Source organism: Sinohyriopsis cumingii, chromosome 4 (genome assembly GCF_028554795.1).
Source record: "Sinohyriopsis cumingii isolate HCF-2022 chromosome 4, ASM2855479v2, whole genome shotgun sequence".
Taxonomy (NCBI): domain Eukaryota; kingdom Metazoa; phylum Mollusca; class Bivalvia; order Unionida; family Unionidae; genus Sinohyriopsis; species Sinohyriopsis cumingii.
In genome coordinates this window covers 101,083,642-101,111,346 of record NC_142964.1, presented here as the reverse complement: position 1 = coordinate 101,111,346, position 27,705 = coordinate 101,083,642, and the positions used below count along the sequence as shown (strand labels likewise).

At 35.1% G+C, this 27,705-nt stretch overlaps 1 protein-coding gene across 1 annotated transcript in view; it reads right to left on the bottom strand.

Annotated features, from left to right (window-relative positions):
* LOC149801776 (lon protease homolog, mitochondrial-like) overlaps nt 1-27,705 on the bottom strand; it is a 138,220-nt gene that overhangs the window by 34,614 nt on the left and 75,901 nt on the right. The window contains exons 11-17 of the mRNA XM_089956844.1: nt 24,868-24,956; nt 15,416-15,554; nt 9,605-9,727; nt 5,969-6,024; nt 3,877-3,964; nt 2,671-2,793; nt 668-784 (exon numbers count right to left, since the gene is read on the bottom strand). Of these exons, the coding sequence (XP_089812970.1) occupies nt 668-784; nt 2,671-2,793; nt 3,877-3,964; nt 5,969-6,024; nt 9,605-9,727; nt 15,416-15,554; nt 24,868-24,956 (735 nt within the window). The remainder of the gene's footprint in view (nt 1-667; nt 785-2,670; nt 2,794-3,876; nt 3,965-5,968; nt 6,025-9,604; nt 9,728-15,415; nt 15,555-24,867; nt 24,957-27,705) is intronic.

Here is a 27,705-nt window from a genome sequence, read left to right as displayed (position 1 = left end):
CGCACTTTTTCCAGATGCCTTCTGAGCTTCAATTTTTTCATATGCAGCTTCTTTTGTAGGTGCTGTTCCGAACTCTTCCAACTGCAATTACTGTAATTCAGACCTTTCTTGCAGAGGTCACAAAATGCTAGTCCTCTAGTGTTCAGTTTTCTTATAAACTGACCAACTAAATTTCCATCAACCTTTCACTCCAGCCATTCCCATGCATTTTTAAAAACTTTTTGCATCATGTTCTCTCTCAACAACTCGGTATGCCATGTTTTGCAAGCATAATTCTTCTTTCCTATGCCATTAGTTTCCATTACACGAAGATTCACTGGATGAATTTAAACCTTTGACCAATCAGAATACTCTTTCTAATATACTGAATGAATCATTTACAAGGGTTGTTGCGGAATGGGACTATAAAGACCATTTTTACAAAACCGGATCGGAGACGAGATAAAAAACCGGACTATATCAAGAAAAATCTGATTCAAGTCAGGAGAAAAGCGGAATTCCGCTTTAAAATGGAAAAATCATGTCTGTTCTAACAGTAATGAGGGTCAGTTCTATGGCTCCAATTAAGAAAGATTAGTAAAATTGAGCACTGTATCCATAAGATGGCAATCAGACACTCAAGATGTGAATAAGACTATTATACAGGTGAGCTACAATATCCACCTACCTGTGCTATTGCCAGTTTCTCTTCAGCTACATAGCCTGAAACCTCAATCAGTTCCATTCTGTCTTTCAAAGGCTCTGGAATGGTACTGGTGACATTAGCTGTGCAAATGAACAGCACCTTGAAGGAAGAATACAAGGATATCAATCTTGCAAACTAGTCTAATTAGTCTAGTCACATGTTCTTCATCAATCATTGTTAAAGCTACTACAGTGAGTAATCAATGTATCTGCACTTTTTTGGAGAACGGAAAATGATGTAAGGAAATATTTTATGAGTGAAGTGGGAAAAATTGAATTTTCACAACTGGTGTAGTCACTCACAACTATACAAAATGTTTCCTCTACACAATTCAAGTATTTCCATATATCTTCTAAAGAAATGCAGGTTTAGACTAAAAAACACATGTAGATTTTCTTTTTATCATCTTTAAGATAAAAATCATCAATTTGCATGGAGTATGTCTCCATTCTGAGCCAATGAGATTGATGTCTGCATTACTACATCAATGAAGGAGCTTTGAAATTTACAATAATTTTGGGACAGTGACCTTTTCACAAATTTCTCTTGTAAAAATAATGACACAAATTATGTATTTTGTCAATGACTAATTTTAAATGAAATAAAGATGTCTTTCTTTATTAACACATTTCTTGTGTAGACCGATACAATGAACATTGCTGGGGTTGAGTACTCAAAGAGTGGTCACATCTAACATATTTCAGAACATGAAAGTTTTGAAACTAATAATTTAAGGAATTTACTTCCAAGGATTTTGGTTCTTTATTTACTTCATTTCTGCATTCAAACATAAACTTTTGGCCCTGGGAAGGCATACGATACTGTATGGGCAACAGAATATCCAACAGTAACAGTTCATGACAGTTCAGTCACTAATAATTTGCAGGATTCGTTTGCTGAACACTAAAAAAAGTTCATATTTGAAGCCTACATTTTGTTCCTTGGAGTTCATTTACTAATGTATCTTATTATTGATTAAATAAATGTATACTACAGGATCTGCAGTCTTGATACATTTTAAGATTTGTTCATTCTGAGAGAGAGACACACAGACAGCAGAATAAACAAACACGACTAAATATGGAAATACAGATTTTGAATAAATAAACTTAAGGAGAGATATATTTCTTAAATGGGAAAAGAAAGCAGTTCCAAAAGTGACATTGCCCTGTTTTCTCCCACTGATATATTTCACTATCTCATTATGCATAACTTATTTTCCCTTCAGCAGATTGTAGTGACCTTTGACTTTTTACTTTCTGATGTAAAATGAATCAATGGGCATCTTGATATCATCATGAGTAATTTGCCTTAAGGTTCTGGCGAAAGGTGTCATGCAGAAATGAAGTTATTATACAGAAACCATTTTACTTTTCTTACCTCATGATGACCTTGACCTAATGGCCCCTCAAATAAACAATGCTTTTTCTGTCTCATACAGGCAGTCCCACTTGTAAAGTTTGGTGAAGGTATATAAGCAGAACTCAAGTTCTTGCATAGAAACAATTTTGCCATGGCTTGTCAGTGACTTTGACCTTTGAAGTTGCATGAAAGTTGGGTGCAGCATCTGTTAACAAACTAGACTCTCAATTTCCAAATCAAAAAGTGTTATAGGGTAAGACACCTACAAAGCTTGGTGAAGGAATTAGTAGAATTTAAGTTATCACATGGAAACCAAGTAGATAATAGAAAGACAGACAGATGAATGAACAAACATGGCCATAACATTGTATACTTTGCCCTACACATGAAAACGATGTTGATGACATTCATACTGAGATTGAAATCATTACTAAATCTGCACCATTTAAAACTGCCACCTGCCTGACAGCTCAAACCCAGCAATTTTCAGACCAAACCAGTAACGTTATCATGGGTTTTACTACATGTTTCAAAACATGTTAACAGCAGACTGTGAAAGTTAAATCCAACATGGTTCAAATAGCAGGTACACTAACTTTCTTCTGGCATGAAACTAATTATACCTTGGACAGGTCCACGTTGACATCCAGGTAATGATCCAGGAAATTGGCATTTTGTTCTGGATCCAGAAGTTCCAGAAGAGCTGAGGCTGGATCACCTTGGTATCCCTTACCTATCTTATCCACCTAAAAGAATTCAAATTTTAAAGCATAAACTTTAATCAGCCATAAAAGAAATGATAAAAAACAGGTCTGAATTTATTTAAACTTTTGCACATATATTTATAAACAATATGGCCAAATAACAGCTGATTTTTTAAATAATATTTTGATGTCTTCCCACTGATATTGTCAGAAATTCATATGCCAATTGAAAATATGTGTTTAAGTATGGAATTTGCGAATAATGTAATTTGTATTTGATTATTTAATTACAAGAATAATGATCACATCTGCGAAGTCGAAATGTTCGCGAAGAAACATGCAGGAAAGGGCAGTAATAAGGTGGCTTTCTTTGTAGGTTAAAAATCTTCCATTAAATTAAATACAAAGGCTGCTTCAGGTATAAATGGGATTGGTGGTGGTGGCCACGCAAGATGGAACATTTTCAAAATCTCACCACTCATTAATTTGTAATGGAAAAGGTCACCAAAAAAACACTTTGAATAGCCTGGATTACCCGGCATGTTTGATTAAAATAAGTACCTCCATCAATCAACTCCCATTTAATCCTGAAAGAGACCATAGATATACATCCTGTCTGGAAAGTAGAGAAAAGGAAAGCAACTAACTTTCTGTGACCTTATGGAATATAAATTACCTCTTTCTTAATCTGGAGACCATTCTAAGACCTTCCTTGGTAAAATACCAAAAGTCTGTACAAAATACCATCCACATGGTATGTGAAATGAGTATAAAATATAAATTATTTTTGTTGTTTTCACTGCAATGAACCTTCAATGAAAGTATGAACTGTACAAATGACACTATTGCAAAACAAGAGTACACCAACCTTTTAAAACATACATTATGAAACCGTGAAACGAAAATAATTTATAACACCTGAAGCTAAAAGTATGTATTTTTTCACCTATCAATTAAGACAAATTAGATGAATATTGTACTTAAAATTTCACCTCATCAATCAGGACAAATGGTCTGAATAATCTACATAATATTGCACCTCACAGATCAGGACAAATTTAATTCTGTACTTAATATTTTACATTCTCAGTAAGGATAAGTGTATCAAATAATTTAACATTTCACCTCATCAATGAGGACAAGTGGATTCTCTGTCTTTGTTTTCTTCAAACACTGAATCATCTTGCCAGGCATGGCTCCAACATATGTTCTCCTGAAAGCAACACGTCAAGTCTCTGATTAACACAGAGTAGAAGCATAAAAAACTTCTCAACACAACAAAAGACAATAGTTTTTTCAATGGCTGGGATCAAAGAGACACAAACATTAATAGAGTTGCAAATCTGAGCCAATGCATTAACTGAATGTTTCACTTTATGGTAAATCATCCAGTATAACTAACAATTCTCTCAATAAAAGCTGTTTTTCTTTTTAAAACCATATCAAGAAGTCTCAACAATAAAAATCTGTTAATTTTTACAGTAAATTTAGCAAAATTAAAGAGGAAATTAAACCTGTTTGATTGTTATTTCGAAAAGCACTAAAATTAATTTGATATAACTTGAATCTTTTGAAAAATTTAAATATTTTGTTTCACATGGCTAGTTAAGGATAGACTTCTCTGGTTATTTTTAAACAAGTTCTTGCAAGCGTGTTCATTGCATATTGTAAACACATAATATTAACAAGAATATTTATTGCATAATCTAAATATACAAACTTAATAGGTGTTCACTTAATAAGTGTTCAGTATATACTGTAAACACATAATCTTAACAAATGTTCATCGCACACTGTAAACAGACAATCATAAGAGTGTTCATTATATAATGTAACTAGATAATCTTAAGTGGTCATTATATATTGTAACTAGATAATCTTAAGTGTTCATTATATATTTTAACTAGATAATCTTAAGTGGTCATTATATATTGTAACTAGATAATCTTAAAGTGTTCATTATATATTGTTAACAATCATAAGAGTGTTCATTATATATTGTAACTAGATAATCTTAAGAGTTCATTATATATTGTAACTAGATAATCTTAAGTGTTCATTATATATTTTAACTAGATAATCTTAAGTGTTCATTATATATTTTAACTAAATAATCTTAAGTGTTCATTATATATTCTAAACAGTCTTAAGAGTGTTTATTATATATTGTAACTAGATAATCTTAAGTGTTCATTATATATTTTAACTAGATAATCTTAAGTGTTCATTATATATTTTAACTAGATAATCTTAAGTGTTCATTATATATTTTAACTTGATAATCTTAAGTGTTCGTTATATATTTTAACTAGATAATCTTAAGTGTTCATTATATATATTCTAAACAGTCTTAAAAGTGCAATTTATATTGTAACTAGATAACTTAAGTGTTCATTATATATTTTAACTAGATAACTTAAGTGTTCATTATATATTTTAACTAGATAATCTCAAGTGTTCATTATATATTTTAACTAGATAATCTTAAGTGTTCATTATATATTTTAACTATACTTAAGTGTTCATTATATATTGTAAACATTCTTAAAAGTGTTCATTATACATTGTAAACAGTCTTAAGAATGTTCATTATATATTGTGACTAATCTTAAGAGTGTTCATTATATATTTTAACTAAATAATCTTAAGTGTTCATTATATATTGTAACTAGATAATCTTAAGTGTTCATTATATATTTTAACTAGATAATCTTAAGTGTTCATTATATATTGTAAACAGTCTTAAGTGTTCATTATATATTGTGACTAGATAATCTTAAGAGTTCATTATATATTGTAAACAGTCTTAAGAGTGTTCATTATATATTGTAACTAGATAATCTTAAGTGTTCATTATATATTTTAACTAGATAATCTTAAGTGTTCATTATATATTGTAAACAGTCTTAAGAGTGTTCATTATATATTGTGACTAGATAATCTTAAGAGTTCATTATATATTGTAACTAGATAATGTTACAAGAGTGTTCATTACATATTGTAAAGATAATCTTACTAGAGTGTTCATGATATAGAAAATTCATGAAATGATATTACATGACCTGATATTGCAACACATGAAAAAGAATGAAATGAGTTTATCAACTGTTTTATCTGGGACCATATACAGATAATAATAAGATTAAAATTTATATTTAACAAGAATGTCTAATGTAGACATCTTCTGTTCTAGTTAATATTACTGAAGAAAGATTACCTATGTCCCTTAATCTCTGCTATATCTGTCATTCCTCCAACACTGAATCTGAAATACTGCATGAATAGGGTCAAATAAATTGAGTTATTTGTGAACCTCAAAACTGAAATACTGTATGAATAGGGTAAAATAAAATGAGTTATTTGTGAACCTCAAAACTGAAATACTGTATGAATAGGGTAAAATAAAATGAGTTATTTGTGAACCTCAAAACTGAAATACTGTATGAATAGGGTAAAATAAAATGAGCTATTTGTGAACCTCAAAACTAAAATACTGTATGAATAGGGTAAAATAAATTGAGTTATTTGTGAACCTCAAAACTGAAATACTGTATGAATAGGGTAAAATAAAATGAGTTATTTGTGAACCTCAAAACTGAAATACTGTATGAATAGGGTAAAATAAAATGAGTTATTTGTGAACCTCAAAACTGAAATACTGTATGAATACGGTAAAATAAAATGAGTTACATGTACAACCTAGTACCTGAAATAATTTATGAATATAGGAAAATAATTTCATTATCAAACTGAATATCTAACTGAGATTTTCCAGATAAATTGCATTTATGCCTTGGAGCCATGTCTGTACTTCAAATGAACAGAATGATAAATCAGCCTGAAGATGTACTAAATGAATTTATTCAAGTCTGTCACTGCCAAAACGTTTCTACAATCTGCATTTGTCTCTAATTAGCCACTTCATCAGTTACACATTTTTTGTATCCTGTAATAGGCTACATGAAACCTAAAACTTGTGATGGAAATGAAAGTGCCATGTTTGTTTCATACAATACATATTTGCTTACAGGACACACGGTACTAATTATACGGAAGAACTGTGAACCAGTTTAGAAATGGGTGAACAAATAATAGAGTATTTATGGGTTTGGTGGTCCATAATTGGTTAATAATGAAAATTAAAATTTTAGTAAAAATATCTTTTGAGAGCTTATCCTATATGTAATTTTAAAAAAATAAACACAAATTTCTACTATGCAATTTTAGTATTTTTACAGGCTTGACTCAGGAATACTCAATAAAGAAAGTAGCACCTGATTCATTTGGTGCAGAATCAATAACATGTGTTTCATGCACATGTAAATAAACAAAATGCCACGGCTCATATGGTGTTCTCCACACATAAGCTTGCACCAAGGTTAGATGTGCATGGAGAATTATAAATCTCGTCATCAGCACCCAGAAATTTTAAGTTATTGAATTCTGAATATGATAGTGTTTCCGTATGTTTACTATTGGAGTTGAATTAGTACTGTGAGTCCTATAAGTTGAGTCCAACTGCAAGAACATAGGTCCTAATGTGTCAACATATCAGGGTCTATGTAGTTGGTTTTGCTGATTACTCCTAACAAACTGTATAGACACATCTCTGCTTTTAAATTATGTGATGGCAGATTTGAGTCTGTACAGTTTGTAGCAGGACTAGAGTACAGTAATTGTTCAGACTTGTATCCATAACAAGCTGGTCACATATCAATATATAGTGGGTTACCTGAGCAAAGTTTTCCTTTCATTCTCGTGCATGTATGACACAGAAAGCCCATGTAAAAAAAGCCAGACAGGAATGTAATTAGTCACACAATATAGTGCGTTATTTGAGATAAGTTTTCCTTTCATTCTCATGCATGTGTGACATGGAAAGCCCATGTTTAAAAAAAAGCCAAACAGGAATGTAATTAGTCACACAATATAGTGCATTATTTGAGAGAAGTTTTCCTTTCGTTCTCATGCATGTATGACACAGAAAGCCGATGCTAAAAAAGCCAGACAGGAATGTAATTAGTCACACAATATAGTGCGTTATTTGAGATAAGTTTTCCTTTCATTCTCATGCATGTGTGACATAGAAATCCCATGTCAAAAAAAAGCCAGACAGGAATGTAATTAGTCACACAATATAGTGCATTATTTGAGAGAAGTTTTACTTTCATTCTCATGCATGTGTGACATGGAAAGCCCATGTTTAAAAAAAGGCCAGACAGGAATGTAATTAGTCACACAATATAGTGCATTATTTGAGAGAAGTTTTCCTTTCGTTCTCATGCATGTATGACACAGAAAGCACATGCTAAAAAAGCCAGACAGGAATGTAATTAGTCACACAATGTAGTGCGTTGAGAGAATTTTTAATTTTATTCCTGTGTATTCCTGACACAGAAAACCCATGTAAAATAAAGGCATGTGGGAACGTATTCAATGACACTGTCATCACACTTCTAACAATACTGACATCAAAGAAACAAATGTTACAAGCATTTATTTTGTTTCATTGAGAACCATAAGAAAATGCTAAACCTTTTCCAGTGATATTAAAACATATGAACACATTTAATTTGTATTTTCAGGTCTATGTATTTACCAATCAGCTACTGTTTTGACTGAAGTACTTTGTCTTCATTCTCTATGTATGAGAAGTAGTGAAACAAGATTTTCAAGATGGCTGCCACAGCAGTCATCCTCATTGTTAGATTGACAGAATTTTCTGTAACCCATGCTGATATGACCTTACATTCATGGGGGGGGGGGGGTAACAAGATTTTCACAATTGCCACCATGATGACCATATTGGATGTTGTTGTTGTTGTTATTGTTGTAGGGTCTAATGCCATTTTTCAGCACAAGATTGACTATATATGGCGGCCAGTATAACTGATGGAGGAAGAACCCTGGAAAACCTCGGGAAGAACCCCAACCCAAGAAAAGCTAATAGCAAGCTTTCTCACATACCCACGTTAGCCGAGCCTGAGACTTGAACCCACGCAGACAGAGTTGAAATGGCAGTGATCTGGAATGGTGAGCACTTTAGACCACTCAGCCACTCGGGGTCCCCTCCATACTGGATATGAGATTAGCATCATTTTCATTTAGGACCAACTAAATATCTTAAAATGTCTTTAAGTGAAAGCATACAGTTAATATGACCAAACATTCTGGAGAAGCAGCAATAAGAAGACTGTCTAGATGCCCATAGTGGTGGTCATATTAGATGTCTGATCAGCACCATTTTCATTATGTCCAAAAAGGCATAAAAAGTCTTGCATTGAAACCACATGTCAATATGACTTTCCACTTTAGAGCAGCAACAATGAAATTTTCCAGATGGCCACTGTGATGTCTGAGCAGCACCATCCATTTAGGTCTGACCAGATATAATAAGATGTCTTGTAGCGAAAACCAGTCAGGAGGAGTAGCAATAAAAAGATTTTCAACACCATCATGTAATGACCATTTTGGATGTTGAAGCAGCACCATTTTCTCTTAAGACCAACTAGACCATGTGATAGATGTGTGTGTAAAGTTTCATGGCAAACCCTTAGAGTGGTGATAATATACCTGTGCTTACAGTTACACGAATGACAGATGGACAAGAGGCCATCCCATAAAGCTCCTCTGATCTATGATCAGTGAACTAAAATGAGAGAAAATTAACAAACCAACTGCATTTGTGTGGGATGAAATGTGAACAGGAATATTTGTAAAACATGAATGAAGACTCCTCAATTGGTGTATGCTGATCCATACAGTGGTCCGTAAGACTAATTCTATTAATCTCACCGTATTCTTTTTTAAAGCTTACAGATCACCAAACAAAAAGCTGTAAAAGTATCATTACCTCTCTGCCAAGAGCCCTGGCTATGGACCTGGCAATGCTGGTCTTGCCCACTCCTGGAGGACCACAGAAACACAAGATCTTACCCTGGGTGGAACCCTTCAGTTGGCTCACAGCTATGAATTCCTGTAAGTATCAAACATTCAAAACTACTAATTACTCAAAGCATTCTATATGTCACCAAGTCTATTGTATTTCCACTCCTCATAATGGTATTTGGCTTTATGTGTATTTTGATAATCTTCTCTTGCCCTGCAAATGTACAAAATGGGTGAAAAGTTTATGCCAAAAAGACAGTGACCAGAAGTCTTTTGTAACATAATGAACAAAAGTTAATAACAGAAACTTTTCCAGGTTAAATCACTGCCTATGTATCATGTCATACATGTACCTACCCTGAAATTAGAAAACGATATGCTCATGCATAAACTGCATGATATGCTACAGAGTATTTTGTTGATAAAACCAAAATGTAATCACCGATTACCCAGCTCACTTGTTGGATTTTTTCAGTACTCTCCATTATCCACAGTAAACATGAATTATCTTCAGAAAATAAATTCACTTTCAACTGATCCTGATCTACAAAATGTTGGCCCCTGTGAATGAACATAAAAGATATAAAATAGAAATAAACCATTTTTCTGCATCAAATAGGAAGAACTATGATGAGTTGACAAAAGCCAAAGAATAATTGTAAAAAAAAATAATTAAAAAACTATTCATAAAATTTGCTTCTGCAGCTGTTTCCATTGTTCACTCCTATAAGCTGAATTTTACCTGCTGGAAGTCACAGGCTTTGAATATACCTGGAGTGGCTGCCAGAGTGACCACAATAAGCATCATCAGAAAAATATTATGACATCACACTTTACAGCTGGGGCTTGCCCCTAGGCACAACAAATCAATAACATATCAGTGCTAGTCACTGAGTATTAGTTAAGGAAAAACTGATGATAAAGTTAGGTCATATTTTTTAAGAATGGTGTAAATCAAGGATGGTGTGTCAGTTATTTGCAAATAATGCTTACTGCCCCCAGATAAAACAAACTGACAGCAGACTGATAATGCTGATGAGTTAAATAAACAACTGATGACAAAGTTGAATCCCATGTTTACAATGATGTGACAAAAACGTGAATCATTTACATATTTGCAAAAAAAAGGAAAATCTTAAGAATGCCTGTATAACAAAACAAAAAGCTAGGCCTAAAGGCAGAAAACAAAACTAGCTGGCAAATAATGTGGAACTGAGAATACAGTTGCACAGATTTTAAAGGTTGGGATAGATGAAATAAATTTGTACAAACTAGAGGAATGATGAGCAATCTGATCAAGGAAATATAGCACTGCCTCAGTCCCATGATGGTGATTCTTACAGTATTGAATCAAAAACTAGAAAATGGTGAGCAATTTGATCAAGGAAATATAGCACTGCCTCAGTCCCATGATGGTGATTCTTACAGTATTGAATCAAAAACTAGAAAATGGTGAGCAATTTGATCAAGGAAATATAGCACTGCCTCAGTCCCATGATGGTGATTCTTACAGTATTGAATCAAAAACTAGAAAATGGTGAGCAATTTGATCTAGGAAATATAGCACTGCCTCAGTCCCATGATGGTGATTCTTACAGTATTGAATCAAAAACTAGAAAATGGTGAGCAATTTGATCAAGGAAATATAGCACTGCCTCAGTCCCATGATGGTGATTCTTACAGTATTGAATCAAAAACTAGAAAATGGTGAGCAATTTGATCAAGGAAATATAGCACTGCCTCAGTCCCATGATGGTGATTCTTACAGTATTGAATCAAAAACTAGAAAATGGTGAGCATATTGATCAAGGAAATACATATCTACTCCGGCCCCACAATGGAGATAATTCTAAAGTAAACAGATACCAGAGATATGATGAATAAATTTTGCTCAAGGAAAGCAAATATTTAAGTAAATTATGTTTCTCTGATAATACTAACTCAATCACAGTAACGCTGTCAGATGACCGAGCAAGCACCGGTTGACTGTTACCATAATTTTGAAAAATAACAAAACACAAGATGTGCTGAACACAAACACAAAGAAGATGGAACAGCCTTTTTGTTAATGTATACAAATAATTAGATTAAAAATTGTTATATTTTAAAGAAGCATTATTCAAAAATAAGCAAGAGGCAGTGATACTCTTTCTTTCTTCTTCACAAAAACACCATATCTTGCCAAATTATTAAATGAAACTTATTTATTTTGGCACTTAAAGTTTGTAATACTTAACAAAATTGTTGAAAATTATTGTAATTTTAGCAATGCCATGACTATGCTATATCTGAATGTGTTATAATGATGTAAGTTATAGTGAGATTTCTTTGTATATTACTAGTTAACATCCAGGTGACCTGGACAATACTTTAAATGTTAAAGGGCTTCCATTAGTGTGGTATTTTATGGAATCATGAGGACCCCCACATCTGAATTTTATAGGTGCTTACAAAATGTCAAAGGGTCTCACTTCCAAGTTCTTATGGCAAGTTGTGCATGGACGTGTGGCAAAGAGAAAATGAGAGAAAGAGAGAGAAAGACTGAATGAAACATCTTCACGACACACATTAGAGTACACTGCTTTAAATCAGATTATATAAATGCAAACCAGGCAGTGGTGTAATAGGTACTTATGAACTCTTTCATCAGTTCACTTTCTGTTTTAAAGTGCATGCAAGCATCTGTGATAAGTTTATCGTGCTGAGTCAGAGTGCCCATTTTCAGTCTGATGAACATTTTGTTTTCAACAGAGAGTATTTTGAGGGAGCTCCTGAGCAGTGTGTGAACTGCATTCTTGGTGTAAAATCCCTTTTCACATGGAGTCGAATTAAGGTCAAGATTTCAGTAAGAGTGCATACTCTGGAAAAAAACTCTGTTGATGATGTGTCTTGAAAAGACTTGTCCCTGTTATTTGTCCATGAGTGGATGACAGGTCTGCATGCCAGCAGGAGCATCAATCTGGTCCTATCTAGCAAGAAGTCTTTCACATCCATTCTGCCTGATTGCATCTTGTCTTGCTGGCAAATGGCTGGGGTCAAGTACGCTGGCTAGATCTTTTAAGACCTGCATGTCATTAACAATGCCTGTGTTTTGATGCTACTCATAAATCATCTTAAACTGTTGTCATTTATGCAGGATCCCCTGCCATTTATATCCCTTGAAACTCTCCAGAGACATGGATTTGCTTGAGAAAGTCTTGCTTTGTGACCTATGAGTTGTCTGGCATGTTGACAGTGTTATACTCAGCATATCTTTTACTTGGTGGATGACGTGTTATGTGATGTGATTTGGATTTTTAATGTAGCTTTAACAATTTTTCAGTCATACCGCTACAATGTCTGCAGTGTGACAGTTTATAGTGATGTCTAGCACTGGGGCATCATGCCGCAGACATGTAGCATGATGTCCCACCCAGTCACATTATCTTGACACCAGGCCGATCAGTCCTAACACTAACCTCTTAATGCTGAGCGCCAAGCGAGGCTGCTGTTAGTACCATTTCTGTAAGTCTTTGGTATGACTCAGCTGAGGATCGAACCCACGACCTCTTGCATCCGAGGCAGATGCTCTAACCACTAGGCCATTGGAGCGGTAACATCCCAGGCAGAGTGGAGGGCTTCCACACTTTCATGTAGCAAGAGCCATCAGAAACAGAAATGGACCAGTTTGTGTGACACACGCCAGGTTCCCACCACTTACGCATTCTCCTGTTGCAGTTGAACACCACGTTTTAAACCTCCCATAAAATTAGCCCCATTCATGCCAATCCCTGAAACTCAGTCAATGGATATCTGCACCAAAAGTAATTACATCATGCATGATGGTCTCTGCTTTCCATCATTTACCAACACATTAACTAAATTCGATAATGACCCTACCATCCTGAACAGTTTTGCAGTACATGACCAGTTTCTTCTGAACATCAATGTCCAGAGACTAACTCTCATTAGGCTGATATAGGGACTTTGTCACAGTCTTGTGTGGACCAATTTTTGACACTCAGCAGCTAGTGACATCTCAACAGCCATGTCATGACCTGTTTCTGTTGTTCTTGTGCAATTTTCAGACCCTGACCACGTGGTTTTGACAAGTGCTGGCACTAAAAAGTCACAGTAATAAATTCACTGAGATACATAAAATAATGGTATAACTAATGTGTTAAATGCTTAACAGAAGTCCAGCAAAAAGCTGGCATATGTGTCAGTGTGTGTGTGTGTCTCTCATGTCTGTGTTTCAGTGGAAATGATTATGATATTTCTTGATCACACTAGTTTAAGTAGAATCAATTTAATAAATTAAGTATTATTTAACTCAGAATTTAAATATTTAAATTAAATCAATAAAACCAAACTACACAGCTAAAACTGTTAAAAGAGACAGAGATAAATGTCTTAGCTGATTCAATAAAACCAAGAAGTGTCTAACCCCTCCAAAATTAAGCTTGAAAAAATATATTCTTGCTCTGATTTATTGGGAGAAAAAACTATTAAACCCATAATACTAATAATATTAGTTTTGAAGAAACAAAATTGATAAAAGAAACCAAAAATGCACTGGCCAACTGAAAGAAAATTAAATACATGGTCCCTAATGATAATTGTTTTCAACAAAAATCTCTGTAAGTGTAATTCTTCTAAAGTGACATGCAAATTGTCATATTTACTAGAAACTACTAAATTCCAATCTAAGCATGAAGTAGACTTTAGAGTTTAGCAATATGTCAATATAAAGTGAAAGTACTCACATCCTGCACATTTTAACTGCAGTTTACAAGTCTATCTTCCTCTCACTTTGTGTGAGTCAAAATTTATCACACTGATCATAATGGACAAGTGCCAGTTCATGGAAATTTGTTGATCTCTTCACAAAAGCATTGCAACCTCATGCATTACAATTTGATTGCATGTTGACTGCAATGCAGATGAGGCACTCCACAGATGCTATTTTGATGTCAAAGTACAATCTTTTTTTCTTCCACTTTGTATTTTAAGTCTGGTATTTCTTGGCCAAATTTATTGATGGTTGGACAGCAGATTGGTTGTCATTAATGACTCTCTTGCTAGACATACCTCTGTTCCAAGCATTGATCTACATTTTGAATACCAGGGTAGTCTTGTTCTGTGCTTTGTATGTTCCGTGAATTGCACTCCACTATGTCTATAGCAGAGTGCACAGCACAGTGCATATAAAGCAGGGAACCAGACTACATTTTGAAGACATGAGGTACAGCTTGTTTGAGAAACTCTGGCCTTGTCTGTAAGCTGAAAATCATCTTGGGCCTGAATGGACACTATTGAGGGGTTCCGAGAGGAAGTCTGAGCACTCAGTTTCTTTTCTAGGGGCAGTCACATAGAACTGCAGTCACTTTTTGTTTTTGTATTACTCCAGTTTACAGCTAAACAAGTCGCCAATTTACATCCAATAGTGATTTAGTATGACACTGTTAATCAAATCAGCAATTATTAATGTATATCATAGGACTCTTAGGATGGGGTTTTAATGTGTAACATTTTATTTTATTGCATTAACAGAAGCCCTGTGTCACAATGAAGACTCCATTACATTTGTGATGCATATTGCTGCGATGGCTGCACATATGAACTCTGGTCAGAAAATATTTGAAAAGGTAATTGTAATTAAAAAATTTGTGGCCAATAATGACATCATGCTTGTACCTTACATATAAATGCTTAATTTTCTTTAACATGTCACTCTGACTCTGACCATCGACCTTTCTCAAATACTTACGGCACAGAAAATAATCTCATTACTCACAAGGATTCTATTCTTGACATCTTCCATCCCATAATGATCCTCTTCCAGAACTTCCCGTGCTCTCTTCAGATCGAGATTCTCTTGACTGTTCTTACCCCAGGGAAGACTGGTTAACCAGTCTAAGTAGTTCCTTGTCACACTGTGATAATAAATATGATCAACATGTAAACAGTCACAAAAAATGGTAAATCACTTACAATACAAAAGATGCATGGTCTTTACATTAAATAAGATGAATTATGGTGATTCTCTTTCAGTTCCATATTACATGATTCATTAACTCTGAATGGGCAAAATCTGACATGAAAAAAAAACAGAACATATAAAGCAAAATGCAGTTTGAACAAAGCCTGAAATGAGTAAACCTGATCCATATCCGTATAGACTTGCATATAAACAAGTTCACATATAAGTTGACACTCCCCCCAAACTGAATAGACATAAACACTAACAAGCGCATGACCTGCATATAAGCTGACCTAAATGTCCAAGATGACATCACAAGATAATAACAATAATAATAATGAGGACTTTGTATAGCGCCTAATCTCTAGAAGCTCTAAGCGCTTTACAACATTAGACAACACCTAAAAGATAAAAAAACATATAATGATATGATTACAAAAACAAACACCATGAAATTAGAAAACATTAAAAAACATGCTGAGAATATTTAAGGAGGGAAACATTATTAGGTCTTTAAGTTTGTTCTTGCAGTCGAAATAAGTAAGTTCTTAATGCATTTATTTAGGCAAACTTACCTTAGCAAAAATAACCAGTATAACTCTCTTGGGGTTGGCATGTACAATTAATACAAAGAAATGGTTTCTTATTGTTTCAACCAAATTCGGAGTTGCTTTACCTCTACCTCCGTTTTTGACTCGATTGTTTGTTGATGCGTTATTGCATTACTTTTTATATCAGTGCACCAGTAAGTAGGTTTTTATTTTGCCTTGAAATTGTAAAAACCTAACTCATTTAAATATTATCCCAGTATGACAACAATGAACAACAATAAAGTTTGATTCAACGCTTGCAATTAGACTGGTGAGCATATTTACATAATGGTGCCACTGCATGTATATTGTAAGTTTGAACACACGCTGAATGAAGTACATTCCGCTGAATGAAGTACATCCATTGGATACGAATCATGGGCACCAATGCACTAAAACTTTAATGATATCTCCAAATTACAATTATGAAGTTTAAAAAGTAATGCTTCAAAAATTATGCTAATACCCTAAAAACTGAAATGTAGATTGCTTTGATAAAAGCAACCTTACATTTTACAAAACTATGGTGATCATTCTAAATATTATGGAGTGAAAGGCAATTACACATAAAAGTACTGGTATAGTTGCCAGTCAAAATTCCCTCTTAGGCCAAGCCAGTTTCAGGAGTTTAATGATTAACTGGCCTGTGTATTGCAGTCAGAAAACAAAAGACATATCCGTAATTATAAACAAAGGAGATGCCAAGACATCTAACTTTCCATTGTGTGGAAAATTATGATTCTGTTCAGCCAGTACACAAAATTAAAATAGATTGATGATGATTGTAGTTAATCTATATTCAGAATATTAGCCTTTATTATTACCATTCTTTCAAGAACATGTAACAGTTATGCTGTTTCTGCCTTGTGTAGACCAAGCTGAAGATATGTACCTTTTCATACAGATTACTTCAATTTGTAGTGTCACTTATATCACCAAAAAGGAACATGTCAGCATGTGGATCAACATAAATGAAACAGCTACTACCATCTAGCTGAAGTGTTATATGGAAGAATGTGATTTGGTTGAAAAAATAAATAAAGCAAAATCTGCATCTAATATGTTTGGGAATAAACAAGGATTAAAGTGATGCCAGGCACAATGTGCACTGTGTATGTGCTGTACGTTATGGTACAGCTTGGTCTCCTGGGAAAGTTCGAACCTGCCCATGAATTATGAAGTCTTTATTTACCTTTAATTAATTTCATGTTGGAGAAATTAGAAAATATGCACATGCAAAATAGTAACAAAACAATCACAGCAGTTTATAACAATTTATTATGTGTTGGGACACAGAGAATATTATGTTTCACATGCATATACATCTTAGGACACAGAAAAATATTATTTTTCGTGTCCCTAGATTTATAGCCATTATGGTAGTCATTAAAAAAATCTTAAAAGCTTCAAGTTTAGACCTTAGCTCGCAGATAATTCGACCCTCCTTCTTTCAGGCCTTTATTTCTTCCCAAATTATTTGGCTTATATGCAAGTATATATGGTAGTTTTGAATACTTATCAGACAAAAAAATCTGTAAAGCAAAGTGACCCCAGGATTAACACTCATGCAACAGTTGGGTGGGGAGTGTATTGTGTATGTGTATGTATAGATCTATTCTGAGCAGGGTAGGATGTATGCAGGTCTAGCACTGATGTGATCATAAACACAAATACTTAGCCCATGTTAGAAAAGCATATATTGGAGGTGACTGATTTTTCATTTTAAGTGTGTAGTAGTGATGTATCCAATTGTCAAGTTTCATGATTGTAATGAAAACAGCACCCCCAATGCCCCAATAAACTTTTAACATACAATTTAAAGTCACTGAAGCATGAAACATAGATGACATAATTTTTCAGGGAAAGAATGGAACTTACCAAGATAAATGTGCTCATCTAAGTGTCACAGTTACTGGTAGAATAATATGCATACATTTCAAAAACTCTGGTTGTCATGAGCAATATGAAAAACCTTTACCAAAGTCAGTATCATCATCCTAGCATGCCTGACAAATTAACATCAAACACAAGATTAAACCCTCATCTGCGAAGCACAAAATATGGGCATAATGACTGACCACTGAAATAAGGCCAGCTATCCTGGCTGCCTTGTGTAGCCTATTTTGTGCTGAAAAATGGTGTTAAACCCCAAGACAATAACAACAACATCAAAGTTACATTTTCCCATCCATTTAGCAGCATACTGTCATGAATATGTTAAGTCATGGACGTATAAAGAATAAGCTAATAGATTCAAGCTAAAGATATCTTTTTATTAGCAAACTGGTATTGTAAAATAACTGAGCTCAGGTCTGAGCTAGAATTTGCACTCTTGGCCAATCAAAAGTGACAACAAAATTGTCCAGTCCATTTTATCTGGCTGATGCAAAATCTCAAACTTGGTGCACTTTATAAGCTTCCATCCCAGAATTGATTCCTGTATATACCTGATAGTGTTAAATTAGTGTGAAATACACACTAAACATGCTCCATGTTTAATAGTTCTGTGTGAACATACTAGTACGTTTTGGTTGGCTCCTGAGATTACTGAACAATGGGTCTGAATAACCAGGATCTTGGATCAAGGTATGTAGTCTTCAGTTAAACTATTCTGAAAGCATTATTATTTATTATTAGACATTGCATGTCTGTAATCTGTGGCTCTAAGGCTGTTGCATTTACAATAAATGTAAAATATTTTAAGAAACACCAGAACAAAAAACAATTCTAAAATTATATAAAAACAATCCACTTGCAAGTCAGAAATGGCAATCTGTGGCAGATGTGATTCATTTTCATTATGGACATTGATAGGAAAAATAAAGTTGTCTTAATTAAGTCTGAAAGGCATTGTTTTCCACAACTATTCAGATTACTTGATTAAACTATTTTCTTCTTGAACAAAGCTTCTACTAGAATTTTGACAAAATAGCAACTGGTAATGCAAAACAAGGTGTATACAGACTGACTCATTGCTCCAATGTCTTACTGATTCTACTAATGCCGTCAAGATTAAAGCAAGAATCAAACTTAAAACTTCCATATCAAGCTAAACTGAATGTAACCTGGTACATTAATTTCCTTAAAGATCAGTTGTATATGTGACCAAAACTTACAAAATAAGTATTTGATGACTACACTGTTTAAAGAAGTTCAGCTCAACACCAATATTATACTATCTATGGAGTGCAGAAACAGACAAATTCAGTCAACTAGAGTTTACAAGGGAACAATTACAGACATTTTCTTGAATTTTTTGTTCTCTCAATGTGCATGACAAGTTCAGAAATCTAGAAGTTATTTAATATCAATGCCTACACAAAATTAATGCACCAGGCATAGCTTCTTTCCCCCTAGTATTGTCAGCTGCTTAGATGTTGCACTAAGCAGCAAGGGTCATCTCTGAAATTACTCCCTGGTATAACTGCTGAGCTTATGTTTTGTAAAATGCAGGAAAGCTGTATACAGCTCTTCTGTGAACATCTCTCCAGGTGTGTACCGCTCCAATGGCCTAGTGGTTAGAGCATCTGCCTCAGAAGCGGGAGGTCGTGGGTTTGAACCCCAGCTGAGTCATACCAAAGACTTACAAAAATGGTGCATACAGCTGCCTCGCTTGGCGCTCAGCATTAGGAGGTTAGTATTAGGACTGGTCAGCCTAGTGTCAGGATAATGTGACTTGGTGGGACATCATGCTACGTGTCTGTGGCATGGTGCCCCAGTGCTAGACATCATTATAAATGTCCACACTGCAGACATCGTAGCGATATGACTGAAAAATTGTTAAAAGGTACATTAAAAATCCAAATCACACACACACACATGAAAGCTGTGAACAGTTCTCCAGGTGGTATTGAGAGTTATTCACTCTCCTCAAATTTTTGTATGCATAAGCACAAAGGAACAGTGGTATCTGTAAATGTCAGCAAAGTAAAACTGCACATTAAAAAAATAAACACTGGTTTGATGTCACCAAATCATTAAATTGTCAAGTATAATAATATGTTTCATCATTAAACTAAATTAATTAGCGTTTTAAAGACTTTCCTGCCACTAAAATATTTATGACATCATCTTTTACAGTACATGATGTCATATCAAAATGGCAGAACCTGTAAACATATTAGTATTTGTGAAAAGCAAATGCCATGAAATCTGGGACGAAAACTGAGAAGTTCACTCAGGAAACATCTGGAAATCTTTGTTTTGAACAATAAAATTTTGGAGAGTGATGGATCACTCTTCTGGAAGCAATTTAAGGAGCGCGACGTTGTGTGAGAATGATCACTCTTCACAAAACACAAGCCTTGTAATTGCACAGCAGACAGAAAATAATTGGAAATTGTTGTTTTTCCTGTGGCTTTGTATACAGGGGTTATTTCAGCAATAAGAGTTTTGAATCCCTTGACTATGCTCAGGGATTAGAGTATCACACGATGACTATAGTTTTAGTACACTGAAGCCACTTCCCTTTGGACATTATAGATACCACCGTTATCCTGCATGTAAAACCTTGATGCTGATATTTATGTTTTGGGCGTCTAGGTCTTATTGCCTAAATAACGGCACTGTGTAACGTGTTTTGATGTTGACTAACATCATAACAAAAGTCCAATTTTCAGGAATATCACACAACTGGCAGACAATAACAACGCTTTTCTACAAAGTTTAGTCATAATGTTTTAGTCAGACTTTACTTACTCTGATGTATTTTCTCTAATAAATTCGAATTCTCACCAAAGAAATGGATCTGTTTTCAAGTTTGGTTGGCCTACATTTCAGCTGGCTGGAATGCAATGGAAGCAGGGAATGTAAAAAAAAATCAGGCTAAGTTGAAGTATACTTCTTTAACCAAACAAATAAAAATATGTTCATACTGAAGAAAGTGTTTAGACAGCTTCATTTCGTTCAAAATTCTTATGATCCTTTTAATTGATTTTTATATTCCTGGCTTCCATCACATTCCAGCCAACTGAATTGTAGGCCAAAGGAACTTGAAAACATGTCTATTTGCTTGTGTGGGATTTTTAATTTAGAAGGAAAAAGAAATTATAACTTTAATTTGTAGACAAGTGCCAATATGGGTTGCCAAGTGCGTGAGATATTCCTGAAAATTTGACTTGTTGTTCTGATGTTAAATGAGATCAGAACACAATATACAGCGCCGTTATTTGGGCAGTAAGACCTAGATGCCCAAAAGATAAATATCAGCGTTGAGGTCTTACACATAGGACTAGATACCACTTGTTACTTAAATGCAGTAATTGCTAGAGACCATTAATAGACTTATGACCTTGGACCTTTTGACTCCCCCTCAACACTGGTTGAAAATTCACTCATCCAACTTGAAAGGGTGGGTTAAAATTTCCAGTGGTTGAAAGAATGTTTTGATTGGACAAATGCAGTGTCAGGGGTTGACCAGTGTTTCTCTGTAGCCAAATTGAACGTTCTGTCAACAATATTGCCAATCTGTCAACAATACTGTTTTGTTCATTGACAGTTCATACATTCTACCTGAAGTTTGGTTTCCATTTGTTATGATCACGCTCATACAAAAGCATTACTGTCACTCTTCAAAACTAATAAATGCTTACCAGAGGGAGGACAACTTATCTAAATTTGTTACTATGTATGATTGGTGTCAGAAGATCACAGAATAAATTTAGGTTAATAACAATGTCAATTTTTATATTTCTATTATCACTGATTAAATAGAATTTATTCTGGTGCATACAAATTTTTTGCACTTGCGTGACTGGGCAAATGGATTTTTAGAGACTTTTAAACTCCCGCAAAAATCAACAGACCTCTTCAATGTCCTAAATGCAAGCCCTCAACAAATTTTGGTCATGATATGTGGTCAAAGCCTCAAATTATTAAGCAAAACCAGCTTCTTCTTTTACTCACAAAATCAATAGGCTTCTTTCTCACCCAACATACTAATCTTCCACAAACTTTGGTGACAGTACATGGTCAATAACACTGGACAACAAATTTTTACAAAAGTCATGTTACTGAAATAAAATTAGTCAATTCTTATCAATTTTTATGTGCTGAACACGAATATGACAGTCAAATTGCAAAATTGGCTCTAGTTTTTTTGTAATCTGCAAGAAATTAATGTTTACATAACGAAATGCATTCCAATAGTAAAAGGTCAACTGTAATAGCCTACCTATAAAAAATCAAGTCATTGACTACATCTTAGATTTCTTCGCCTGTCTCTTGTACAGCTGTTCGGGAGCATCTCTGAGGAGTGTCCAGCAGTAGTCAGCCAGCATTGTAGTGGACCATTTTCCCTGGTATCTTTGTTCCATTGTTGCGATATCTTGATGAAAACGTTCGCCGTGTTCATCACTAACAATACCACAGTTGCTAGGAAAGAAATCCAAATGGGAATGAAGGAAGTGAATCTTTAGAGACATATTGCAGCCAAGTTTCTTATACTTCATCAACATGTCTTCTACTAGTTCCTTATAGTTTTCTGCCCTAACATTTCTGAGGAAGTTTGTAGAAACTAGGCGAAAAGCATTCCATGCTTGTTTCGCGTCACCTTCCAGCAAGTTGTTGAACCGGTCATCTTTGAAAAGCTCTCGAATCTGAGGACCCACAAAAACTCCCTCTTTAATCTTTGCTTCCCTGAGTCGAGGGAATTTTTCATGCAGGTATCGGAATGCTGGCAAAGTCCGGTCAATGGCTTTCACGAAGTTCTTCATCAAACCTAGTTTGATGTGAAGGGGTGGTAGCAAGATTTTCTGAGCCTCAACCAGAGCTGGGTGTTGGATATTCTTCTCTCCAATGGCTACATTCTGCCTGTGAGTCCATTCCTTCCTCATGTAGTGCATTTCCCTTGCTCGGCTATCCCACTCGCATAAGAAACACATGTATTTTGTATATCCTTGCTGTAGTCCCATTAAAAGGGCAACTACCTTCAAATCACCACAGAGGTGCCAGCTGTACTTGTTATACTCAATGGAATTCAGTAGCTGCCTTAAGTTATCGTATGTCTCTTTCATGTGGACAGCATACGCTACTGGAATAGATGGAAGAATGTTTCCATTGTGCAAAAGCACAGCCTTGAGACTCAGTTTCGAAGAGTCCACAAATAGTCTCCATTCTTGTGGGTCATGAGTGATTTTTAAAGCATTCATGAGGCCCTCAATATCGGAACAGAATATCAGATTACTTTCCTTTCTGAAGAAAGGCTTCAATTGCTGGTGGCGCTTTCGATATGCAGTAATTGTGACATCTTCTTCTAGAAGATTCCATTGTTGGAGTCTTGATCCTAGCAATTCTGCCTTGTTCTTTGATAAGTCCAAATCACGAATCAGGTCATTTAGTTCTTCCTGTGTTATTCTGTGTGGGGTTGATGATGCACCACAGTGAAAATCTGGATCACTGCATGCTGATGGACCAGGAGAAGAACAGGTCGACTCACCTTTGTCTTCGTCAGATGAATCAAGAGAATATTCTGCTGGAGGTTCTGGAATAGGAAGTCCCTCACCATGTGGAACTGGTCTCAATGCAGACGGAATGTTTGGGTAGACTATTCTCGACTTCTTTCGCTTCGTTATTCCGCCGGAAAGAGGAGGAACCAAGCAGAAGTAACAGTCATTTAGGTGGTTGCTTGGCTCTCTCCACACCATTGGGACTGCAAACGGCATTGATGACCTTTTGCAATTCAACCACTGTGAAAGCTGTGTTGTACATGTAGCACAGCATATATGCGGAGCCCAAGGCTTGTCTTGGTCACCAACCTTGCATCCGAAGTAAAGATGATATGCCTTCTTCACTTGAGAATTGATACTTTTCTTCTGGTTGGCAAATGTCACTTCCCCACAAATATAGCAAAAATTGTCCGCGGTATTAACACACTTTCGAGGCATTACTGTTCTTTATTGTACGTAAATGGATAAAATAATAAGTTTTATGTAACAGTAGCTTGAACTGTCTCGCACAACGTCTAAAATATTTTAAATGCTGAACCTATCTGATTGGGCTTTATATAGTACACTGCTTACGTCAGCTTCAGCAGCCGCCTGGCATTAGTATAATAGGCCTACACATGTATAGTACACTGCTGACGTCAACTTACTTCAGCAGCCGCATGGCATTAGTATTGCATTGCATCAGAAAATGATGCAATCAACTGTGGATGATGTGAGCATGATGGTATTATGCAATGTTACATCATTATTCCGGATGTTGCTGCAGTCCTACTGGAGAAATTTACACAGTGAAACATAGAAAATGAGGTATATGAATATCTTCAAAACGAGAGCCAATACAAATTTTTCACGGTTATATTCGTGTTCGGCACACCAAAATACTACAGATTAGGGCCTTTTCAAGTCAGTAATGATTTCACTGTTGACCAGTGTAATTAAATGTTTGTACAGAAACCAATTTTCTTCTTTCAGTAACAATGACCTTGAAATTTCCACCATTTGAACTTACCTCTTCCTTACAACAAGCACAAGTCATTCAGTAATTAGAGTAACTGTAGATGATGGAGAATTTGAGCTGCTGTACAGAAATGAAATTGGTAACAGATGGTCAGACATCATAATATGCTCCATCTTATGCCAGTGTATACAAAAGATGACTCTCTCTCAACAGAAAGAATTATCAGAAAAGACAAGCCCATGAAGTTAACTGATAGTAACCATCATGACTTACTTAAACTCTGAGGAGTGGTTGTCGAGAAAGGAAAGTTTGTTTAACTCTTCATCTATCACCTCCATCACATGCTTTGGCACCGTCAGGTCCTGAATTAAAAGAAGTGATCATCAATACGTTTTGTTTCCTAATCTCTTTGTAACATGGTTTATTTTAAATTCAAGCCAAATATATTTCTAACTAAAACCTATTATATTTCAAATAAAAACCAAGCATATTTTAAAGGAAAAATTTCAGCTGTTCTGTATACATGTCTTGATCTAGACTATGAATGATGAAAATGAGTACAATGTTCAGGACCAATTTATTTTTGTAGATTGCAGTGGTAACATTGAATACCTCTGCACCAACTCCCAGTTGCGTGATGTAGAATTACAATATATAGTATGATGGCATTTATTTTAGGGTACACAAATATAAGACAAATGAGAAGAACAAATTTGGGTTGAACTAGACTTGAATAGAAGTTACTTCTCCTTTTGGACAGATGAGGGAGAAGTGAGAGCAGAACAAAGAGAAATGGGAGCATAGCTAGAAATGAAAAGACAGAAATGCATTGTGCTTGTGTGTGTGTGTGTGTGTGTGTATACACCGCTCCCTCGATAACTCGCGCCCGGATAACTCGCGATCCCGCTTATAACGCGGTGTCCGTCTTGGCTCCCGATTTTTTCCAGACAAAATGTATTTAAAATATCTTTAAAATATGCTGAACATGAAAAAAAATTATGATAAGAATTGATAAATTAAACCTTGATACATTGCTCGTTTTATCATCGAAAATGGTGATTAATGCCCGTAAAAATATAATCCATATTTTGCAATTTGCAAGCTCTAGAGAAGAATTAATTTCAGAGATCTCGAAAACGCTTAATTACGCGTATTTGGACGCCAATTTTTGATCTGGGACGCAGAAAATCACTGAGGCTGGAGTCCTCCGTACGCATGTAATAGGTGCGCGAGAAATTTCAAAGATTTGCCGGTCCTGTTTCAGCCACCTGCTTTGTGGGAAAATGTGTTGATCAGTTTACTGTGCTGATATTTACAATGACAGAATTCAGTGACTGAAAGACTCTTTGATGTACTGTTGCTATTTCATAAGAGTACATTAAAAAAAAAAAAGAACATGATGCAACAGCTAGGCGGCTAGTTCAAAGGCTTTGACTTGGCGGCCGAGTGAGAAAATATACTGATATTTAGTGATTGAATTCAGAGGCAGAAAGACCCAGTTTTGAAATCCTAGCGAGACCTCTGTTTAAAGATATCATATATCATGTAAGTTTTTAGGATAAATAGTTGTCATTATACTGTAAATAAACAGTCTGGTGAAATAGCGATCAATGAAAACTTCTGGTAAATGTTAACAGGTGGCAACAGAGAATGAAATAAACACCAATTAAACGACTTCCTGTGTGAAAGTCATGTTCTAATCCTTTAATTCCGTTTCAGTGTAAACATTATAATCACAACATAGTCTGTTCATTGAAAACATGAAAAGAGTCAATCGACCGTCACATCGAAACCCGTGAGTACTTCTGTGAGAACCTAATTACATGTACATGCCGGCTTTGTTTTGATCAACAACTTGGGGAAGTGTTTGTTGCATTAAAAAAAAAATTGATTACAAGAGACCTCGGGTACTGGATTAAGGGTCTTGGAGCTGCCTTTGACGTAAAGCAAAACAGTAACAGAGACAACGACGACGATAGTGACTTCGAATGTTTCAGTGAAACTGATGTCATTAATGCCGAGGCTGTTTGGGAGAAATTAGTACAGACTCATGGTCCTGAGATGGGCGTTTCTCTTGGTGGAGGAGTGGATTTGTGCTGACAATGATTGCCCTACAGCCGAATACATGTCAGATGAAACTATGATTATTTCTATAGCGAACAAATTTGCAGCAGAAGACGATTCTAACTGGAGTAACACAAGTGTTGAAAGTGATGCAGACACAGATGTTGCACCCCCACCCCTCTGCACAGGAAGCAAATATTTTGATATTGCTATAAGGTGGCTGGAGACCCAAAATGTTGACTACGTAAAGCTCATGCAGTTGAGAAATCTGAGGGATTTTGCTCGGCGGCAGAGAAACCAAGGAGTAACACACACAAAAAAAATTAACTGATTTTTCAAAAAGTGAATTGATATTTGTCAAGCGTGGCACAAATGGCAAGTATTAACTTGTTCTAATTTACGTTGTTTTAAATTTGTAGACCAATTAAATATGTCAGTACTGATTAACTCTTGTTTTTTTTTTGTTTTCCATTTTACTTCTACCGCATTCAAATCTATCTATCGTTCGATCGACACTGTTTCTCGAAAAGAGTCGATCTTTTTGTGTATAAAAAACTTCTAATTTGGCTCAAACAATAAAACTAGAATGCATACAATTCAACATAAAACTTAGTGACGTAGTACACAATGTGTTAAGTGGTACACATGTTCAGCGAACGGAAACCACGTGGAATAATGTTTTCGATGATCGCCTCAATATACTGCAATTTATCTTGAAATTTTTAATGTTGTCCTATGAGAAAATAATAAAGTACACCGTTATGAAGAGATATTTCTTAACAGTTAATCTCAGAACGATTATAAAGTGAGTATTCAACAGTATAATCTGCCTACCCCTCCCCCCCTTATTTTTCCGTTATGTTGTCAATCACTTTATTGGTTTTGGGCTTATTTTATAGGTCCCTCAATAACTCGCCCCTCACTTATAGTGCGGTCGATGTTTCTGGACCCCGATGTGCGCGAGTTATCGAGGGAGTAGTGTGTATATATATATACACACATGCAGATTATACATACTTGAAAGTGTGTTATGTTTGGATACAGATA